Source organism: Monodelphis domestica, chromosome 4 (assembly GCF_027887165.1).
Source record: "Monodelphis domestica isolate mMonDom1 chromosome 4, mMonDom1.pri, whole genome shotgun sequence".
NCBI classification, from domain to species: Eukaryota; Metazoa; Chordata; class Mammalia; order Didelphimorphia; family Didelphidae; genus Monodelphis; species Monodelphis domestica.
The window spans coordinates 400,129,927-400,150,057 of NC_077230.1; the positions used below are offsets into that span (position 1 = coordinate 400,129,927).

The 20,131-nt window shown below is 35.6% G+C and overlaps 1 protein-coding gene across 22 annotated transcripts in view; it reads right to left on the bottom strand.

The window, feature by feature from the left end:
- The window catches only part of KIF1B (kinesin family member 1B), a 186,528-nt gene that overhangs the window by 99,846 nt on the left and 66,551 nt on the right, over positions 1–20,131 (bottom strand). For 3 of the 22 annotated variants that reach the window (XM_007491595.3, XM_007491593.3, XM_056795797.1), the window contains exons 6-15: positions 19,438–19,616; positions 18,710–18,821; positions 18,038–18,115; positions 16,556–16,621; positions 12,662–12,737; positions 12,071–12,149; positions 11,035–11,177; positions 6,972–7,105; positions 2,970–3,049; positions 1,458–1,533 (exon numbers count right to left, since the gene is read on the bottom strand). In XM_007491595.3, coding sequence (XP_007491657.1) covers positions 1,458–1,533; positions 2,970–3,049; positions 6,972–7,105; positions 11,035–11,177; positions 12,071–12,149; positions 12,662–12,737; positions 16,556–16,621; positions 18,038–18,115; positions 18,710–18,821; positions 19,438–19,616 — 1,023 coding nt within the window. Of the gene's footprint in view, positions 1–1,457; positions 1,534–2,969; positions 3,050–6,971; positions 7,184–10,246; positions 10,289–11,034; positions 11,178–12,070; positions 12,150–12,661; positions 12,738–15,607; positions 15,626–16,540; positions 16,622–18,037; positions 18,116–18,709; positions 18,822–19,437; positions 19,617–20,131 lie in introns of all 22 variants that reach the window. The other 19 variants (XM_007491594.3, XM_007491588.3, XM_056795795.1 and 16 more) reach the window with 11 other exon arrangements.

Consider the following 20,131-nt stretch of genomic DNA (forward strand, 5'->3'; position numbering starts at 1 on the left):
AGCCAGTAAATAGGGAAAGACTGAAGATTAGTAAGAGAGAGGATAATACAAAGGGCAAGCTGCTAGAGAAAATGGAATGGGATGGGATTATTTGTCCATGTTGAGAAGTTTACCTTTTGAAGAAAGGTCACTACTTTCTACAAAAATGGAGAAAGATAGGAGATGGTGAGGGACTCTGAGTCATGTGAAATAAGGAAGAAGAAGGAACTCAGCCTCAGTTTTTTTGAGGAGAGTATAAAGAAAGGGTCAGTTAATTTTAAAAAAAATATAGGAACAGCTGGGTAGCTCAGTGGATTGAGAGGCAGGCCTGGAGATGGGAGGTACTGTGTTGAAATATGGCATCAGACTCTTCCTAGCTGTGTGACCCTGAGCAAGTCACTTAACCCCCATTGCCTAGTCCTTACCATCCTTCTGCCTTGGAACCAATACACAGTATTGATTCTAAGGTAGAAGGTAGGGATTAAAAAAAAAAAAACTTAAAAAAATTCACCAGAATTAGCACACACACACACACACACACACACACACACACACACACACACACACAAAGGTCAAGTCTTTGAGGGGAAAATCTAATAAAAAGATGATAGGAAGCCAACAATAATTCCTTATCATCAAACCAGAAAAAATGATATAAAGTTCACTCTGCTCCCTCTACAATAATATATGGAGACTATCTTTAATCTCATTTAAACTTGAGGATAATAGGTCTTCATGGCCAATTCTATCACCTGAACTGAAGGACCAATTAAATAATATATCTTAACCATAAACATTCTATACATTGAATCCTTCTCATCTATCATTGTCATTAAACACATATGCACACACAGAAAACTGTTTAATAGTCATTTTCAATTATAACTAAGCTACGACACAATAAAAACTTGTCTAATACAACTACAGGCTAAAATACACACTATTTTAGAACTCTGCTTACAAGGATTATACAAAAAAAGCAAAGAAAGAAGTACTCATGGAAACATGGACTTCAAGTGCTTTCTTTACTGCACTGATTGACAAAAGTACAATTGGCTACTTTCTACACAGCTAATTACCCTAAAGAACTTCCCTACACAAACCTGGTCAGCTGAAAATTCTTCCAAAGAGTCATCAAACAGGGTTGATGGTCTCTGAGGGAAAATCTACATGAGAGATGAGCCACAGATGAAGCAAAATGGGAAGCAAAGGCTTAGCAGCATGATGAATAAATATAGTGAAGTATGAATGAGAATTCAGTAGCAAGTATAGGGTCTCACGTTTGTTATTTATGATTACTGAAGTATGATGCATATAATTATTTCCAGAGACACAGGTTGTTGTATCAAAGGCACATCTTAAAATAAAATCAATAAGGTAGTCATATCTGGAATATACAAACTGCCTGGATGGCTAAGGGCAAAGCAAGAACCTATAAAGTAGGAGTTATTTCCATTTGGCAAAGACATTTTTCCAACCTTTTTTGGTGAAAAGACACCCAGGGTTCCTCCATCTTCCCGAATAGCAACTCCCATTTCAGCTAATAAGGCCTCTCTAGAAAAAGTGAAAGAAACAAATCAATGACATCTTTGATACTTCAAAGGAACTGAAATGAAATTGAGAGATATAGTAAGCAAATTAAATTTAAATTTATGGTATGGAGGTAACACCCTGAGTACTTAAAGGTTGCCTCAACAGGATACAAGTTGTGGCATTCCTACCAACCTATAAAAGCTGTGAATATGGCCTGACAACAGGTAATTAAATTTTTTTTTAAAAAGCTTTAAAAAGTTATCAATCTTGACTGATAGAATTCTTATAAAGTATATGTTCCAAATATATATTTTGAGCTTCTGCATTAAGAAAATAATGAGAATATGATGTAAACTTTTATACAAAATAAAACTGCAAAACCATAAAATTAACCGAGGAAAGCAGATCTATGATGGTCAAGAGCAGATAAATTAAATCACAACTTTATTTACAAAAATATCTATCGAGCATTTTTCTAACAGTTGCTTCAAGTCTGCCATAAACTAAATCTTAACTATGCCATTTGTTTTATTTCCTTAAGTATGCTCATTGAGAGAAGAAGCAAAAGTATTTGGACAAATCTGCCTTGTCAGATATTACTTCTTAATCAAAATAAAATAGAAGACAATTAACACACAATTTTAATGAAAAAAGTTCTGTTCATATTAAAAATCTTCACTAAGGTCTCTGGAATAAGCTTTAGTTTTATTTTATATAAAAAGAAACACTCAATGTTTACAAAGATAATTTTGAGGAAATATTATTGTTGCTTTTACTCTTAGTAAAATGTGAATCTTTATGCATGATTATATTCTGCTAAAAGAGTACAATTTTTTCAACCAATCACAAGGTCTATCATCTGAAGAAGATAGGTTTACACCAAAGTAATACATTTTCAGCCCCATTAGCTCATGAAAACTAGTATACTGAGGCATGAAAGAACTGAGATCTGGACCAAATAAGGAATTACTACCTACCCTGAAAAAGCTGTACACCCTTAGAAGTATGAATTAAGTAATGCTCAACTCACCTACAGAATTAATACCACAATCTACTCTTCCTTTAAAAGTTTTCAGGAAAAAATGTTTTCTGAACATAAGCTTATTTAAAATCAAAAAGTGCTTCATTATTACCAAAATTAGGGTGAGAAAGGGAGGGAAAAATTTTTGGAAATCAAGTTACCTTACCCCACATGAAAATGATTCTAGAAAAAAGGTAAATGTCAAAAGAGATAGTCAACAGACCAACTTTAGAACGTCAGCCTTCATCAATATCAATTTACCTTTGCAAATGAAAAACCTTTAATTTGGCAATCTGCAGTCTTCCATGGATATTTAAAGAAGTTTAAAAGGTAGGCTTACTATGTAATTACTGACTTTATCACAAATTTGTAATTTTCATTCAAAAGTCAAAATTCTACTGGTAACAGATTGACTCTTGAGTGCTCCTGGTTTTACCTCTCCATCCTGATGGCCTCTGTTTTTCGAAGCTTCTCTTCCCATGTTTCATTCAATTCAGCAATAATCTTCTCAGATTCCTAAGGGGAGGAAATCCACAGCTAAATAAGAAATAAACTATAAATGAAAGAGGGCCTTCTTACACAGAGTACTAAGGAGTCATACAGGTTGCATCATACACTGATGATTTAAAGGACACAGTAGAGATGGTTTTTAATACCTTTGATGGCAATTGATGTATAAAAATTTATTTTATGTTTCAGAGATATTTTGATTAAAAAATTTTAATTTAATAAAATAAAAGTTCTATTATTTTAAAATGGTTTTACTTATTTAGAAAAATCACAAAACCAATGAAAAAAGATAGTGAAAGAAGCCTAATTTATATGAAAATCCTATTTAGGTGGCAAATGCTTATGACGTATTTCAAATCTTCTAACACATTTATGCATTCCTTTATAATTGAAAAAATTCTGAAAATGCCTCAGAATATTTCTGTGATGTATGTGGTAGAAATTCTTCACATGCTAAAGCTGAGGAAAGAGAGGTAATACAACTGTCTCCCATGACATGCGGGGGGTTGGTAGGGGGTTGAAGGACAGGAATTGAACCCAGAATTCTTCCCCTCAGCTCATACCTGTCTCTCTCAACCACCTTAGGCTGCATCAGGACTGGAGCTAATAGCAAATAAGATAATATGTGGATAACAAAAAGATTTTGAATGGACTAAGGACCAGCTTTGATTATAAGGTCTTCTAAAATAATATTATAGAGCACATGCCTGGACTAAAAGAAGACCGAGGATTTAAATTTTTTTTATTTTAATAAGGGTAATATATGGATAAGAAAAAGATATGCAATAAGTTAAATATTAGCTGTGATTTTAAGGCTTTATAAATTAATGTGATATAGTACTCAATAGAAGGAAGGCTGAGCTTTTTTTTACTTCCAAGGCAAATGAAGGCAAAGGTAAAACATGCTTACTTGCTTGTTTGTTTATTTGGGTTTTTTTGGGCAGAGGACTTATTAACTTCCTCTGTTGCTGTTTTCTATTACCTTCATGTTGCCCAGAAATGCCAGCTCCTAGAAGTGCAGTTCCTTGACTCTCAATCATTAAACATTCTCAGACTTTTCATTTGAAAACCACAGCACAGGACAAATGAACTGTTACATAATCACAGCATTCAAATTCAAGGGAAGAGAAGTCTTCCCCAAAGGAACCCTCATCTTTCACAAAATAACAATAGCTTTAAGAAACCTATGCTTCAGTTGAATGCAGTGGTATATCAAAAGATACATCAAAACCCTTTTTGCTATGAATAAGTGGTAAACTATCATTATTTTTTGCCTGAAGGTGAAATGAAAAGTGAGTAATGACTCAATAATTACTTATTTCAATTACTTTGAGAAGAGGATGGAGATTTATTTCTCTAATAAAAAATGAATTGTGTTTTTTGTCAAATATCTCAGAATAGCCAAGCCACTGTTATTAATTTGGTCCCTAGGCATCTGCCATCAAATTCTATTATAAGGAACAGAATTCCTAATCTCCAAAGATCTGCTGTGGTGGGAGGTACATAAAAACTTAACTTCTCCTCCTCTTTCTTCCCTTTCCAAGAGAACTGGATGTTTCTTTGGAATTTACTGGGAACTTGCTTCAAAGCATTAGAGATCTACTTCTAAAGTAGTTTAATGGATGAGTCCTGATTACTATGCTTTACAGATAGATTACTTCCACTTGGTTTCATGTGATAGGATTCTAAGATACAGATCAAAGGAAGCAGCAGCTTCAGATGAACGTTAAAGATTTTATCATCAACATCTAACATTCAAAATATAGTATTTTTTCTCCAAGGAGAGAAAGTTTTAAATAAATCATAGAATAATAAAACTTTAGAACTAAAATAGTATTATAAGATCAGATAATCCAACCTGTTCATTTAACAGATAAGTAAACAATTTGTTCAGGAAGGATAAGTGACCAACATAATGTCACACATCCAGGGTCAAAAGTAGGATCTGGATGTTAAGAATTTTGAAGATTTCATTTCATCAATTTTATTACTGCACTGAAAATCTAATTAGAATGTTTCATCTCTTTTGGAAACCTCCATTTTCCTTTCTTGCTAGGAACACAGTCCTAGCTAGGAACTCTTCCATTAACATTATAATTGGAAAACATGATGAATGAATGAATTTTCATTTAGAAAAGGAAAATGCTTGCTCCTTTGACAAATTCACAAGAACGCATTTTTGTAACTTTGTTTTCCAACAGCAGAAACCTGTTTCATTTAGCAGCTTCATGAGTGTACTTCCCTCACTTTTCTTTTCTGTTATTTTAAAGAAATAAAAGAGTTAATTTTGTTTTCTCTTAAGTAGCTTGTAGTGTGAGCAATATGCAAAATAAAAAGGGGGTTGGAGATGGGAAGAGGGAAAAATAAGAGAGAACATGGATAGACATACTTTACAGAATAAGAATAAAAACTCCAACAAGCAAGATTTTCTTTTATTTGTTTGTTAAATATGAAGTTTTAAAAGCAACTACCTCATTCTGAAGATATTTTTTCTGTTCTTCAGAAGATATTAGCCACATCTAAGACTTCAAGTATTTGATATGCTCAATTCTCAAGCTTACTATGCTTTTAATTGTGAATAAGCTCAGCACTTTGAATCATTAAGTAATCAAAAGTGCAGTATTTCCTCACTGTTCTTTAATGAGGAGCAGTAATTCTAAATACTGGCTGCAAGAAGAAAAGAGCTATCTCCATTAACTTTCGACATGAAAGAAAAATACCAACTATCTATAAATGCCACCTTCTCTAACCCTCCCTGGCATTAATTCTGCTTTATAGAATATCCATGGCAACGAAAGATTTCAGTGGAATGAGGTGAGCAGTGCAAGCAAATCAGTTGAATTGCCCTCAGTCTCTTGAATACAGTCAACAAGTCCTGGCTCACACTTTCTTCCTGGGGATGCCAAGGGGAAAAAAAGAGGACTGAAGCAAAGTCTTCTGCTCTATGGCAGCACTGAATCTGTTTAGTCAGTGGATTTGTGAGTGGAGGAATTGGTGGATGGATAAATATGCAACTCAAGTCTGGAGACAGCAGGGTATCATATTCTATTCCCATGTTCATCTCAAAGGGTAAGGGAGAAGAATTTGTGAGCAGGATTTGCTGCTCTCTTCCTTTTATATTCAATGAATATTAAAGAGGAAATTGCTACAGTCAGCATAGGATGAAAAATAAGAGGAGATGCAAGAGAAAGGCATTCCCCCCATTAGTTAATTTGCTAGCGTGAGCTATTCAGCATCAGATGACATGGTGTTGACTTCTGAATACAAGAAAAATTACAATTTAGGTAAAAAATGAAATCTCTATAATGGGATTGGAATTTTGTTAGTTTTCCAAGCATATCATCTCATATTTATTGGAACAAATCTGGTGGCACACTAAATAAAGGCTGAAGTGAGCAAATTCATAACCACTTAAGTCATACATTTACTCTTTCTAAATGTGGTTCTATAAAGAACCTGCAGTTATATTTCCCAAATCAAATCTTTTGAACTCCAGTATTTTTCTGTGGCCCCTACAATATTTCACCAGAAAGGACATGACGCTATTCATTGCCAGGATGAGTCTAGATAAGTTATGTATCTTCTCTGGACCTCTATTTCCACACATGTAAAATAAAGGCTTTAAATGTTCTGCAGGGTCTAAATCTGTGATCCTGAGAAGTGATAATGATAAGGAAACTTCTAGATAATTCGAGGGCTGGAAACCCCCTCCCCTCCTACAATACATTCTTGCAACTTACCTAGAACTTAAAAGTGGTAGAGAATTGACTAGTACTATGAAATATGAAGTGACTTGTCCAAGGTCACAAAGCCAGCAGTGACAATGTCAGGATTTGAATACTGGTTTTCCTAACTCTAAGACCAAACCTCTATTCACTAGGTCAGACTTCCTCTCAGGACCGCCTATTCAGTTTAAATTGCCACCTACCTTAAGACGTTCAATGGCCTCTTCTCCTCCAGGAGTTGACATTATTCTCTCCTGAATACTCGTCACAGATGTTAAGCCCACCTGACTACTTAGTGAGCAGGAAGATGGAGATGTTGTAAGGGACCCCATGGATGCTGTGGAAAAATTGCCAGGGCGTTGATTCTCAGAGGCTAGCAAGTACCTATGCTTATTGTTCTGAAAATCTTTCAGATCTGAGAGGCAGATAGAAAGAAGGAAAGGCAGAGAAATAGGAAAAGGAGACAAAAGAAGGAAAGGAGCAGAAGGGAAAAAAAGGAAGGAACACCAGTGTAAGAAAGGAGAGCATTAAAGCGCCAACATGAAGACAAGTTTAATGGTTTTAGATGGCAGTTCTGAAACAGGTCTGTCTTGAAATCTGATATTCTGAGGTTAAGAACTCTAATTTGATTTAATATCTTAGTCTCCCAAATAAGTTCACATTACCTAAGTGAAATGGCCAACAACTGGATAAAGATATCATTTTGGCCCACAGTGCTTTGGGAAATCCAAGAAAGCCTAGTAACAACAACAAAATCCCAACTGACTAAAATCTAAATAATATTTTTTGAAACTCTCCTTCAAGAGACAGTTTTTTTGCCCAGACATACAGGATTCACAATATACTATCAAACTAAATGGGAAAAATTTTATTCATGCTTAGAATTCCTTCTGACATCTTGCCAATATTTGAAGATGAGCTCAGTACATTTGTTTTATGGTAATACACATTCATTAATTTTCCTTAAGTGGAAAAGTGTGAATTTTTTTAAAAAGTTTTAAAAGTTCAAAAAACATAAGAACTAGTGAAAAATCTATAGCTGTAGAATGAAATAAAGTATTTTCATGTCAAATGCTTGACCTTCTCAGTAGTGGAATCTCCTAGATGTGGTTTTAAATAAAAAAGGGGAAGCATTTCCTAAAATGAGTTTTAAAAATTCTAATAAAGGTTAAGATGCTCAATATTCTGGTTAATGTCTACAGCAAAGAAGAGCAATTAGCAGTTACAGAATTATAGTTTAGCCTACATTTTTATAAGTGCACAGAAATAAAAAAGGACAATTATTTTGTAGTTTACATGAGCTCTCTGCCATCAGAGAATAAGCAAACATGAATGGTCCTAGTTCAGAATTTTATTTCAGGCTCTTGTACTGTGCTGGGCTGCTTTACAGTAGTTTTTTTTTGTAGTTTTACAGTGATTTTTTTTGGAGTTAATGATCTCCCATCATTTCTATTATCTCTGCATATCATAACTGTTATTACATTTGTATATGTGTTCTTTAGACTGAAGTCTGACACAGTCACAGGCAAGAGTATAGATTATTGACAAAGCTTGGGACTTTATAATTTAATGAGAATCAAACTAGCACATTTCCTGAATAGATGTAGGAATGTTTATTTTTTAAGTGTTTTGTCAATAGGTTACCTACACGAAATGTAGGACTTACAGAACATGATACATTTTCATTTATTAAATCCTGTAATAAAATTCACTTTATTTTTAATAATATGTATACAAATAAAAATACAGTTTGTGAATCTGCTACTTGTTCTTCCTTCCTGGAACATTAGCTAGTCAAGTTTCAGACATAAAAAGGGCAGAGAAAATCCATAGGCGTATAAGAATAAGGTGTTTATTCTGATAAAATATATGACTTGCCTAGAATTAAATAAATTAATTGAATATGTTACCTTAAAGGAATTAATTATGACAAGTGCTAGACAATAAAATAACTTGGGCTCTATCTTCTGCTTACTCAAACCTAGAAGTTTATTTATTCTAAACTCATCACTAAAGCCCAAGGAAAAAAGGTTGCTTCATGTCAGTTTGAAAACCGCCATCTACAAATACAGGAAACAAGAACACAAGCCAAGAGGCAATTAAAAAGGGGAGCAGGGTGGGAAAAAAGAGCAATTGAGCAGTCAGGCAGGTGGAAAAAAAACATGAGGAATGTGGTTTTCAAAATCCAATGGACACACGCCCAAAAACAAATTATAGGAGTTGACCAAAATAATGTAGTCACAACTGACTAGGGTTTACAATCATGTGTTGTTATATAATCAACACTGAGTCATGCATTGCTTTCCAGAAATACTATTGCTGCCAAGGAAAAAGTTAGGCAAAAAGCAGGAGGCCAAAGCACCTTAAACACAGAAGCAAGAACCAGATCAAGTCTTTACCACACCAGTATCATTCAGCTAGGAAATCTCAGACAGAGATGTTCTAACCAAAAGTAAAATACTTCTTTTCTATGTGAAAATCAGCATTTAACCACATCACACCAATCAACTCAACACTGGGGCCTTAATACAAAAGACCAAACATTATTGACTCTTTAGGGGGCTTTAATTTCTTAAAACAAACAAAATCAAGTAATCCTCTAGGCTAGAACAATGTTCAAAATGGATAATCATGAATGAACCTGCTGAATACAGAGAAAAGAACAATGAATGACGCTGTATTAGTATTCCATCTTCAAATTTTAAACTTGGTTTCTGGATGATGACAGACTTATTCCAGTTTTTTGGGGGGGTTATTCTCTAAGTTCAAATAAAAGAAAAAGAAAGCTAATCTAACCACTGAGTAGAATGATAATAGGATGATAGATTTATTGGGATCATATTGATCATCATATCCAACCCTCTCATTTTACAGAGGAGGAAACTGAGAACCAGGAAAATTCAAGTACTTGCTCAAAGCAGCAAGGAGCTGAGATGGCATTTAAAGTAAAATCTTCTGACTCCAGATCTTTCACTCCATCATACTGCTGCACAACACCCTTTGTTGAAACAAAGGGCTCTAAAACAATAAGCTTAATGATGCTTTAGCATGAACATCCTGTAGACTGGAGGAGTTGAATTCAGTCCTTTTTACTCTGAGAGCTGGTGTAAGCTTAACAGAGTCTTCATGTTAATTCACAAGGCACTGAGATAAAAGAAAAACAATCTTGTATTATCTAGGATTTTATAACTACAAGTCTTAACTTAATTTAATAACATGAGAGAAAAAACAAGCCCAGTGATGATAAGTTGTGAGATCTTTCAACTTTGTGCAAGTCACAAATTAAACTTAACTAAACTTTAGCTTGATATACTACTTTTTTTTAAAAAGGAGGATCACTTCTAATTCCACATTAAGTGCTCTGTCTGGGATTTCCTTGTTAGGATTGCTGGCATGCAAAGCTAATTTTATAGCTGACCCAGCAAACGGATACTAGCAAGTCAGGGCACTAGAAATAACCAACACATACGATACACACATTTGCCTCCACTTCCAGAGTAATCATCGACCAATGGATCAACTGAAGGTGAGCAGGAGGGAAAATATGAGAAGTATAGTTTATGTTCAGTGGTAACATAGAGAGAGAACAGAGTGGTATTTGGTTAGGATGAAAAAATTCACACCACTTATTATAAAACTAATCATCCAAATTTTCTTCAGCTAAGAGGTAAATTTAATCAGTAAGAGGAACTAAACATGAGGACATTCAACATGAAGACATGAAAGATTCAAATAATAATTTTAACTCACTAGCAAAGAAAATAATCTTGAAATAACTTTATGCCTAAACCAACAAGAATTTACCATAAAGGTAAGCAAATCTTAGGAAACCATTAATTTGCTTAATAAGACCTTTAATAATGAGCCTTAGCTTAATTCTGGTACTCTGCAAAATGAGTTTCCCAAGTAGTATAATTTCTTAAAGTTCAAAAGATTCTAGTTTTGTTTTTTTTTTTCTTATAGACAAGATCAGTTTATCCTACCCAATAATCTAACTGGAGACCTAAAACAGGATGTCAATGAGAATCCAAATGGTGACAGCTTATAAACATTTCAGTGTACATTCTCTATATTCAGATAATGGTGAGATCCACCAACCCTCCTGTCTCAGACTATTTAACTGAGATCTCCTTTTCAGCAAAAACCTCACTTGCCACCAAACTGTCATTTCTAAATTCACTGGGCCTTTGATGCCCATCAGAGATAAGACCCCAACCTTAAGAGAAAAAGAGTGAACTCTATAAGATCATTCCGAAATCCACTTACTATCAATGATATCTCCCAGCCCTTGAGCCCGCAGGAGGTCTTTCAGTCTTGTGACCTCCTCTTTCAGTTCACGAACCAGCTTGGCATTGGGATCTTCATTGATGACAGCATTGCATTTAATTTGTTTTGCACGATCTGCATATCTGTATTCAAAATGAAAACTCATTTATTTATCAGATCAAGTCCACAAACCCTCAGCTTTCTAAGGGCATAATCCTATACTCTGCATATTCAATCTAATATTTTAACAGTTCTATTAAGGCCAAAAAGGTCTAAGTTAATTTAAGATGGAAAATTATTTATAAATGGAATAATAACAATGTTAATTTTGGTAAGACTTTTTTTCTTCTAATCTCTACACATTCCTATCTGCATTCTCTTCCATTATTTGGGTGTTTCTGACCCAACAATTAGCAAATAATAAACAGAGATGCTTCTTTTTTAGTAAAGAAATAAACATCTCAATTCTTTGCCACCACAAAAAGAGCAGCTATTAATATTTTTGTATAAGCAGGTTCTTTCCCTTTTTTAAAAAATCTTTTTGGGATACAGACCTAGTACTGGTATTACTGGCTCAAAAGGTATGCATTCCAAATTGCCATCCAGAACGGTTCACAACCCCATCAGCAATGCATGAGTATCCCAATTTTGCCACATCCTTTCCAACATTTATAATTTTCCTTTCCTGATATATTGGTCAATCTGCTAGGTGTGAGGTGGTACCTCAGAGTTGTTTTAATTTGCAAGAAATGAACATTTTAAGATAACCATTTACCAATATCTGACAAATTTACATAATTGACATAAAATATTTACTATGAAATTATGGCTAAATACAAAGTCATTGACACTGAAGAAAAAAGTCAAATACAGTAAGACTCTATAATAATAATAATAATATCAAGGAGTACAGAAGTGTTCTATTGACTTTTCCTCCATGAAAGGTGTGTCATGTCATATGTAAAATAAAATACAGCTTGACCAACAAGATAAAAATCTCTAGTGTTTCATGCTTAATTAACTCAGATTAGTATACCTTAAAGTGCTGAGAGTTTCATCATAGTTGATATCTGCTGGGCTGAGGGCAGCAACCATAGCAGTCCGAGAGTTTCCACCTGGAACGATGAACCATCAATTACCAAACATCATCCTACACTAGGGAGGTAAAATATTTTATTCAAAATGTCACTGTCATATTTTACTCCATAAGTAATTCAACCATGATGGTTAAAAAGAGAAACAATGTTCTGAGGGTGCAGGTTGAAGCACATTGTTTTTCACTTTCTTATTTTTCCTGTTTTTTTCCAAAACAACTGATATAAAATATATTTGCATAACTTCACATGTATAATAGGTATCATATTGCTCTCTTTTTAAGTGGTTGAGGGAATGGTAAAAGAGAGGAATTTAAAATTCAAAAAATTTTAAATGATTGTCAAACATACATAAATAAATGAAAGGGGAAGGAAAAGTAATAATGTACAAAACCAGCAAATGTAATAAAAGTGAAGATGAAAATGGTAGAAAGTTTTCAAGTCAGATTTTTAAAGTTATTCCTTGTCCAACAGGTTACAAAGAGAAGTGATTGATATTCATAATCCTAACACAGGGGTCACATGAGCCTTACCTAGATTCTCTCGAAGAAGCCAAGTCAGAACAGAATCTCTATATGGAATAAAATCTGTTTTTTTCTTCTTTTTACTCTATTAAAAAAAAGAATCATATTTATAAAGTCATTGAGAAGTAAAAGGTTTATAAAAAAAGGCAACCAATTTGGAAATGTTCAGCAAGCTAAATGCTTATCTTTTCCCTGTGACTAATTAGCTTATCACAGAACCAGAGGCTAGAATATACCAAATGGAAAGTTAGCACTGACCAGGAATAAAGAATGCATTCTGAAAAGTTTTCTTCACAAAATAGGCAGAGGGCAATGCCTTGCAGAGATGAGGCTCTCAATAAGTATTTGTTAATAAGCTAATCATCAAATAAAGCTTTAAAAAGTCCATTTCTAAAGGTAAAAGAGCCATCCTCCCAACAACTAGAGAACTCTCCAATCCATGAAGAAACTGCGTGAATAATAATAATCTGAACTAGATTTCATAACCTAATTTTCATTTAATAAATAATCTGAAAGTTTTTCTCCAATAGGAAAGTGAAAGACTCAAAAACCAAGAGAATGTGTGAAGTCTAAAAGTAACAATAAAAAAAGGGAACAAATCCCTTTTAGTTTAGTCCAAATGTTATTCCAGCTCTTAAATTACTTAAAAGAATACAACAGTGCATCAGTTAAAGTAAAATATGCATGTACATACCTATAAAGGTATATAGAAATCACATGTAATGTACATATAAGACATCACAAGTCTTAGGGACTTAGGTGGCTTTTTTCCTCATCAATGCCATTCCCTACTTGTGCCCTTGGTCTTCCTCCCACCCCTTTTCTCTGGCAGTTTGCCCTCTTCAATTATTCTTGCTCCCCTTTCTCTTTATTTTCATTTTTTCTTTTCCACTGGCTCTTTCTCTGATGCCTTCAAACATGTCCAAGATTTTTCCCCATCTTAAAAAAACCCACAACAAACTTTAAATTAAGTCTACTATCCTTCCAAGCTATCATCTCTATCTCTCTTCCCCTTTACAGTGAAACCCCAAGAAAAAGCTGAACATACACATCGTTACCACTTTATCAATTACCGCTCCTTTCTCAGCCACCCATACCTTGGCTTCTATTGTCACCAGCTAATGGACACTCATGAGCTTTTTCTTGCCAAATCCCCAGGTCCTTTTTCCTCAGTGCTCACACTGCTTGCCCTCTCTGCAGCACCTGACATTACTGCCCCTGCCTCTCACACTCCCATGGGATCCTACTCTGTTGCGTTTCTCCTCCTCCCACTACCTCTGCAGAATCCTCCCCCTGACCTGTCCCTTACGCAAAAGGCCTCTCTTCTGTTCTGGACCCTCTCCCCTCCTCCTCACTCACTAACAGGCTGCTGCTGCCGCCTGCCCAGTTCTCTACTCTGTTCCTTTTTCTTTCCTAACAGCATAACCATCCGCTTCACGTCCTCATCACCAATCACCTGCACGACGACAAACAGCTTCTTAACTGGTTCCCCTGCATCTAGCCTTCCCCACTACTTTCCAGCCACCCTACTGGAACTGCCAAACTGTTACTTCTAAAGCACAGGCCCGACTTGTCAGCTGATTGCTCAAAAAGCTTTAGTGGCTCAGACAGTCTTTAGAATAAGATACAAACTGCACTTGGTATTTAATGTGCTCCCCAGCCTGATCCTATCCTCTTCAGGCTTAGGCCACATCACTTCCTTTTAAACACAATGTTCCAGTCCAACAAGCCTGCCCAATATCCTCTATATGTGATGTCCAGCTTCAGTCTCCATGTCTTTGCACTATCTGTCCCTCAAGCCTGAAACGTTCTGCCTCCAAGTACCCTGAAGTCTCCCTTAAGGGTTACCTCTTTTAAAGCTCCATTCCTGGGGCAAGTTGATGCCTTAGGAGACTGAGAACCGGGCCTAAAGATGGGAGGTCCTGGGTTCAAATTTGACCTTGGACACTTCCTGGCTGCATGACCATGGACAAGACACTTATCCCCAATTTGCCTGGTCCTTATCGCTCTTCTGCCTTGGAACTGATACTTAGTATTGATTCTAAGAGGGAAGGTAAGGGTTAAAAAAAAGTCCATTCCTAATTCCATTCAGTTGTCATTACTTTATCCCCAAGTCATTGTATATATATTGGCCTGAGTCCAGTTTTATTATTGTATATTTATTTTGCATCTATTTTTATTTATTTATCTGTGAACATGTTGCATCCTTTCTCAATTTGTAGTCTCAGAGCCTAACATCATGACTGATGATATGGCAGGTCATGCATGTTGACTGACAATAACAATGTGAACCACTTATTTGAAAAGGGGTTATAAATTTGAAAAAGATGTTCACATCAGGGTATAAAAATGGCAATAAATAGGATTTTCTGTGTTTCAGTAAGATTTTTCAACTCTGCACAAAGATGGCTGTATAGCTTTTATGGAATTTGTTTTTTAGAAGTAGGGACAGTACAAATAAACCTAGATAATTCAAGGTGTAAAAGTATTATTTCTATATAAATGTCCACATCCTGAATCTTTTCATAATCATTGAAAAACTATTAAGGAATACTTATTTTTTTAATTTGCAGTATTTGTAGGAAAAAAGAATAGGCAGAAGGTCCTTCTATCATCCACAGTCATAGCTTAAAATATCAAAATTTGGGTCATGCAATTGGAAAGCAAAATCTTCTTTGCAGATTTCTCTTTCTTTCCTTTTAATTTCCCACTCTAGCTCTGGCCCAAAGAATCAAATTAAGTACAATATAATAAGTAAGATTTTAGTGTTTAGTTGCATTATTTTTGGCCACTCCTAATGGTGAACCTAAGCATGAGCATTAGAGAACAATTAACCAAAATATTTTTGAAAGTTCCATCCCTAACTTCTGCCTTCCTACACCCTTGCTGACCATCTGGAATCACAGCAGTTGATATAACAACTCTTCTGTTCATCCCTGCCAAGCCCCACCATACCTTGCTGGTGCAGTTATCCTAAAATTGAGAGCATTCAAAGAAGAGAAAAAAGAACAGAGTAAGATTCTTACTACAAAATAATGTGAAATTTAATTGTAAAACCTGGGGAGAATTTACATTGAATGTTGTCTTTCTGTAGACAACTGGGTAATATTTTCCTTAGGAGCCTCAAAAGAAATATTTAAAAAGATCCCCAGCATACAGAATTTAATGCTTCCTTCATTTTTCATTCTAAATGCTACATACACAGATAAGAAAATTCCTTTGGGTCTACTTGTCCCATTGTCATGGCACTGGATGGGGAAGGGAGAACTACAGGACTTTTAAAACTTTCCACTTTATACATGACCCTCAAAATTGCTAAGATTCCCAAAGTGCCTTTAGACCAACTAGCTCCCAGCTCTCTAGATGACTAGAGAAGACAGCACGCAGCAGACATGATGTCTTTGCTGTGGTACAAAGGAAAGAGTCCTTGTTCTAGTCAAAGGACCAGGGCCCAGTCACTATAGCTCACTACCTAGGTGACCGGATTAGTGAATTCATCTCCAGGGCATTCAGTTTCTTTCTCAAATGGAAAACCAGCCCAGTGATCCAGATTGCTTCTTAAGGCCCCATCTACCTACATCTATGTTTCTCTATATTAGGTGTGAAAGGAAAATTGAAGTCACGCTAGTCGTGGAAGTTCTGTCCTCGTTTCCCATCTATATTTCTTTCACACTTCAAAATCCTTTTCTTTACATTTTTTCTAAATCTTAGTATCACATTGATATCTGGGTAATGTTCACAACGCATATAATGTAAAGAGCTGGAAGAGACTGTCAGGTCACAGGTTACTTATAGAACAAAACACCACACAATGTTAAATAATTAATACTATGATGTTACTATGTTAGTATGTTAGCAGATTAGACAAAGTCTTCCTTTTTAACACACCACTGGAAAACTTACCACTTCTGCCAAGGCTGAAATGACTTTGCCAAGAGTTGTAAGAGATTTATTGATATTTGCTCCTTCCTAGAAAAAATAAACATCAAACCAAAAGAAGTTATGATCAGGAACTTCAAATATTCCAATATGTCATTCTCATATAAACAAAGAAGTTGAAAAGTAATCCGGATTACCATACAGTGAAAATGTATATTTTAAAAAACCCTTACTTTTTGTCTTAGTAATCATTCTAAGGCAGAAGAGCAAGGGCTAGGCAATTGGGATTAAGTGACTTGCCCAGAGTCACTCACCTAGGAAGAGTCTGAGGCCAGATTTGAACCCAGATTCTCCTGACTCTACGCCTGGTGCTCTATCCATTGTACCACCTTAGCTGCACCCCCTAAAAATCTTTCTTGGCATTGTTGATTATACTAAAAGCTACTGTTTTTTGAAAGTGCAAAGCCAATCTAAACAAAATTAATTCCAATAATTTTTTTTTAAAAAGGGCAAGAATGGCATATCACTAAACTGCAAACTGAGGGATCATTTAAATGAAATGATACTCTAGTCAACAGGAGTGAAATGACTTTTTTAGTCATAAGGGTACTAAGTGGCAGAGAAATTGCATTTAGAACCTGAAATTCAAGTGACATTTTGATTCTCTTAATTTTTTTCCTCTGCTCCATTTATCAACTTCTCAGACTGGGCTCCATCAATTGGTCTAGAACAAGGGCAGCATCCAGTGACTTCATGCCTACATTAGAGGCCCAAAGGATTACAAGCTTAAATGCAGCACGCTTCACTTAGTTACTTTATTCAAGCTGCTATAGCTTTTCAACAATTCTCCTGTGTATTTATTCATCTGGGTACATGTTGAATCCCCCAAATACCATGTAAGCTCCTTTAGGTCAGAGGTGAGGGTTTTTTGGGTTTTTATGTGGAGTCCAAGAGGGTTTGGCCTTATCCTCAGTTTGAGTAAAGAGGTAAATAAATGCTGAATGGAATTCTTCATTATTAGTTTTCTTCACTACCTAAATAGTCTCTCCCCATTTCTTCAAATAAGCTATGCTCATTTAGAGGTGGTACAGTGGCTAGAGCATGAGGCCCGAAATCAGGAAGATCTGAGTTCAAATTGGACTCAGACACTAAGCCAGCTTTGTGAGCCTAGGCAAGCCACTTAACCTGTGTGTCTCAGTTTTCTTATCTGTAAAATGGGAATAATCAAGTACCTATCTCTTTCCTTCCTAATCTTCACTTCCATAGTTTGCTCCTATTGTGGCCTAAGAATGGTCTCCCACTTCTCTTCATCTACCTCAATCCTTTATAACCTTCAAGGTCCAAGTGAAATCCTACTTTCTTCATGAAATACTATCCCAACTATCCTAACACATTCCTGTTAATTTGTCTCTGAATTCTGATGACGCACTGTCTAACCCCATCATTATGGCACTACCTCTTCACGTTAACGAGGATAATCAATGCTTGTTAAGTAGACTCAGTTACCTTTAATCGAGTCCCTTTGGCACCAGTTGAGTCAGCTCTTTCACTTCCAGCCAGATCCACTAAACTGATCTTGCTGACCTATAAAGGAAACCAAGATCATCACTGACAACATAAATGACCATAAGAGATCTACTGAAAGGCAACTAAAGGGATAAGGGAATGGATGCCATTCCACAGGAAGAAATGCTTTAAGGGCAGATCTTTCAACCTGCAAAGCTGAAAGAGAATGTACAGCCATTTGTTTTCTAGCAACAAAACAAAGTTCTCTTATATATCAGTTTCACGGTGGCATTTTCACATGTCAAATGAAACACATTTGTTCTACAGAACAATTAATGAGGCAATAATCGAGTAACCAGTGTCAAGCAGAAAGACTAATAAGTTTTGCTCAGAAGGATTTGCTCTACTTCTGTCATCCGTTAATCTTTGAGACCACAAGCTATGAATTCTTGTTTCTTGACTCTCCATCTTCTAATTTCTCCTCAGAACTAATGACCAAAGTTCAGAATAACTTGAAGAGTCTAAGGAAGGTGGATGCACATGAACTATTCTCAGCTAGTCTTTTAGACACAGAAACCTTTTTGCCTTCAACTGGACGCATACAGCAAAAGGTGTCATTTTCTACAGTTTCTGTCCTACAACTCAAAACCCGCTCACTACTGTTCTTCCTACCTTCTCTGTTGAGAGGTTAGTTTCAGAATCGTGTTTCTTCTGAGTAAAAACAATGGTGAATACAGCATGGGAACGGCTACTGGTCTCATTCATGTTGGTAGCTGCCACCGTCCTAAGTGAAAATATGAATACGTAGACTTAGCACTGGGTGGAATTCTTGGAAAATAAAAACAGACAGCAGAGTTCAGTCTAAGCAACAACTTAAAATCATTGAATCCAGTGTAGATAGCTACTTATTCTCTGAACTCAAAGAGTCATCTTCCACTCCCAAAGACAACTGAGCTTAACCTCTTATCTATTCTAGCTACTACCTCAGAAATCACTGAAATAAATAATTTTCATGTATTATAAAGTCTTCCTTTATTCAAGAATTAATTCTCCCAGATACTGTATGACAAGATAATGACTAATAATTTACTGTAGACCATCAGATAAAAAATGTGTCCAAGCAGGTCACACAAAGAACTGATGTGTTATCTAAGTGGATTGTTTTGATGTGGACAGGAAAAGGAAAAGAGAGAATAAGCATTTCTACAGCATGTCAAGCACTGTGCTAAGTACTTTTACAAATATTATCTCATGTAAAGAAAAGTAGGCTAACACAAAACATTGAATTTCTCTGACAAATTTAAGAGTTCATAAAATTTCACAATAAAGCACATTTCAGAGTCAAGAATACATTTTTGGTCCCTCAGCAGAGAGCAAAGGAATTCACTTTTTGTCCATACCTGGCTTTGTTCCCAGCATCCATGAGGTCTGCAATATCCGTATAAGAAGTAACTGCCAGCTTAGATAAGTCTTCCACATAGGGTCCAAGAAGAGGATGCTCTCGGACTCTCAAATTACCCTTGTTTTTTGGATTCAGCAAATCTCGTACCCTCTCACAGTAAATTTCCATGTAACTCACCTATGAATAAATAACTTAAATCAATAAGAAGATTTGAAAGAAAGAGATTGCTAGGGCAGAGGCAAGTGGGAGAAAGAGAATGTAACCTAACTAGAAAATTCAATTAAAAAAATATCTTTCCAAATTTAAAAGAATATTATGCTCATATTAGGACTAGGTCTAGGAGCCTTTGAAAAGCTAAATTGGAAAGGTTCTGTTACTTTCTGATGTGCTCTCCAAAAAGGTGGAAAGACTCTGCAGAGATAAGCTGTATGTTAACGTTGGCAGTAGATTGTATGAAGGCTAGTTGGAAAGGGGAGGCAGAAGAGCAGGAACTAGGCTTCATGCCATCTAATGCCACCATTAAAACACACATATGAGAGGATCACTACAGCTTGCTCTCAGCCACAAAAGGCATTTCTAAATACCAACTTACAAGTTATTTGTAAACATGTTGGCTGGCAGGAGGTCAGAGAAGGAACCCTCACATCTAATTCCATTTTTCTTTCTTCCTTATCATTTCCTCCATCTGACTA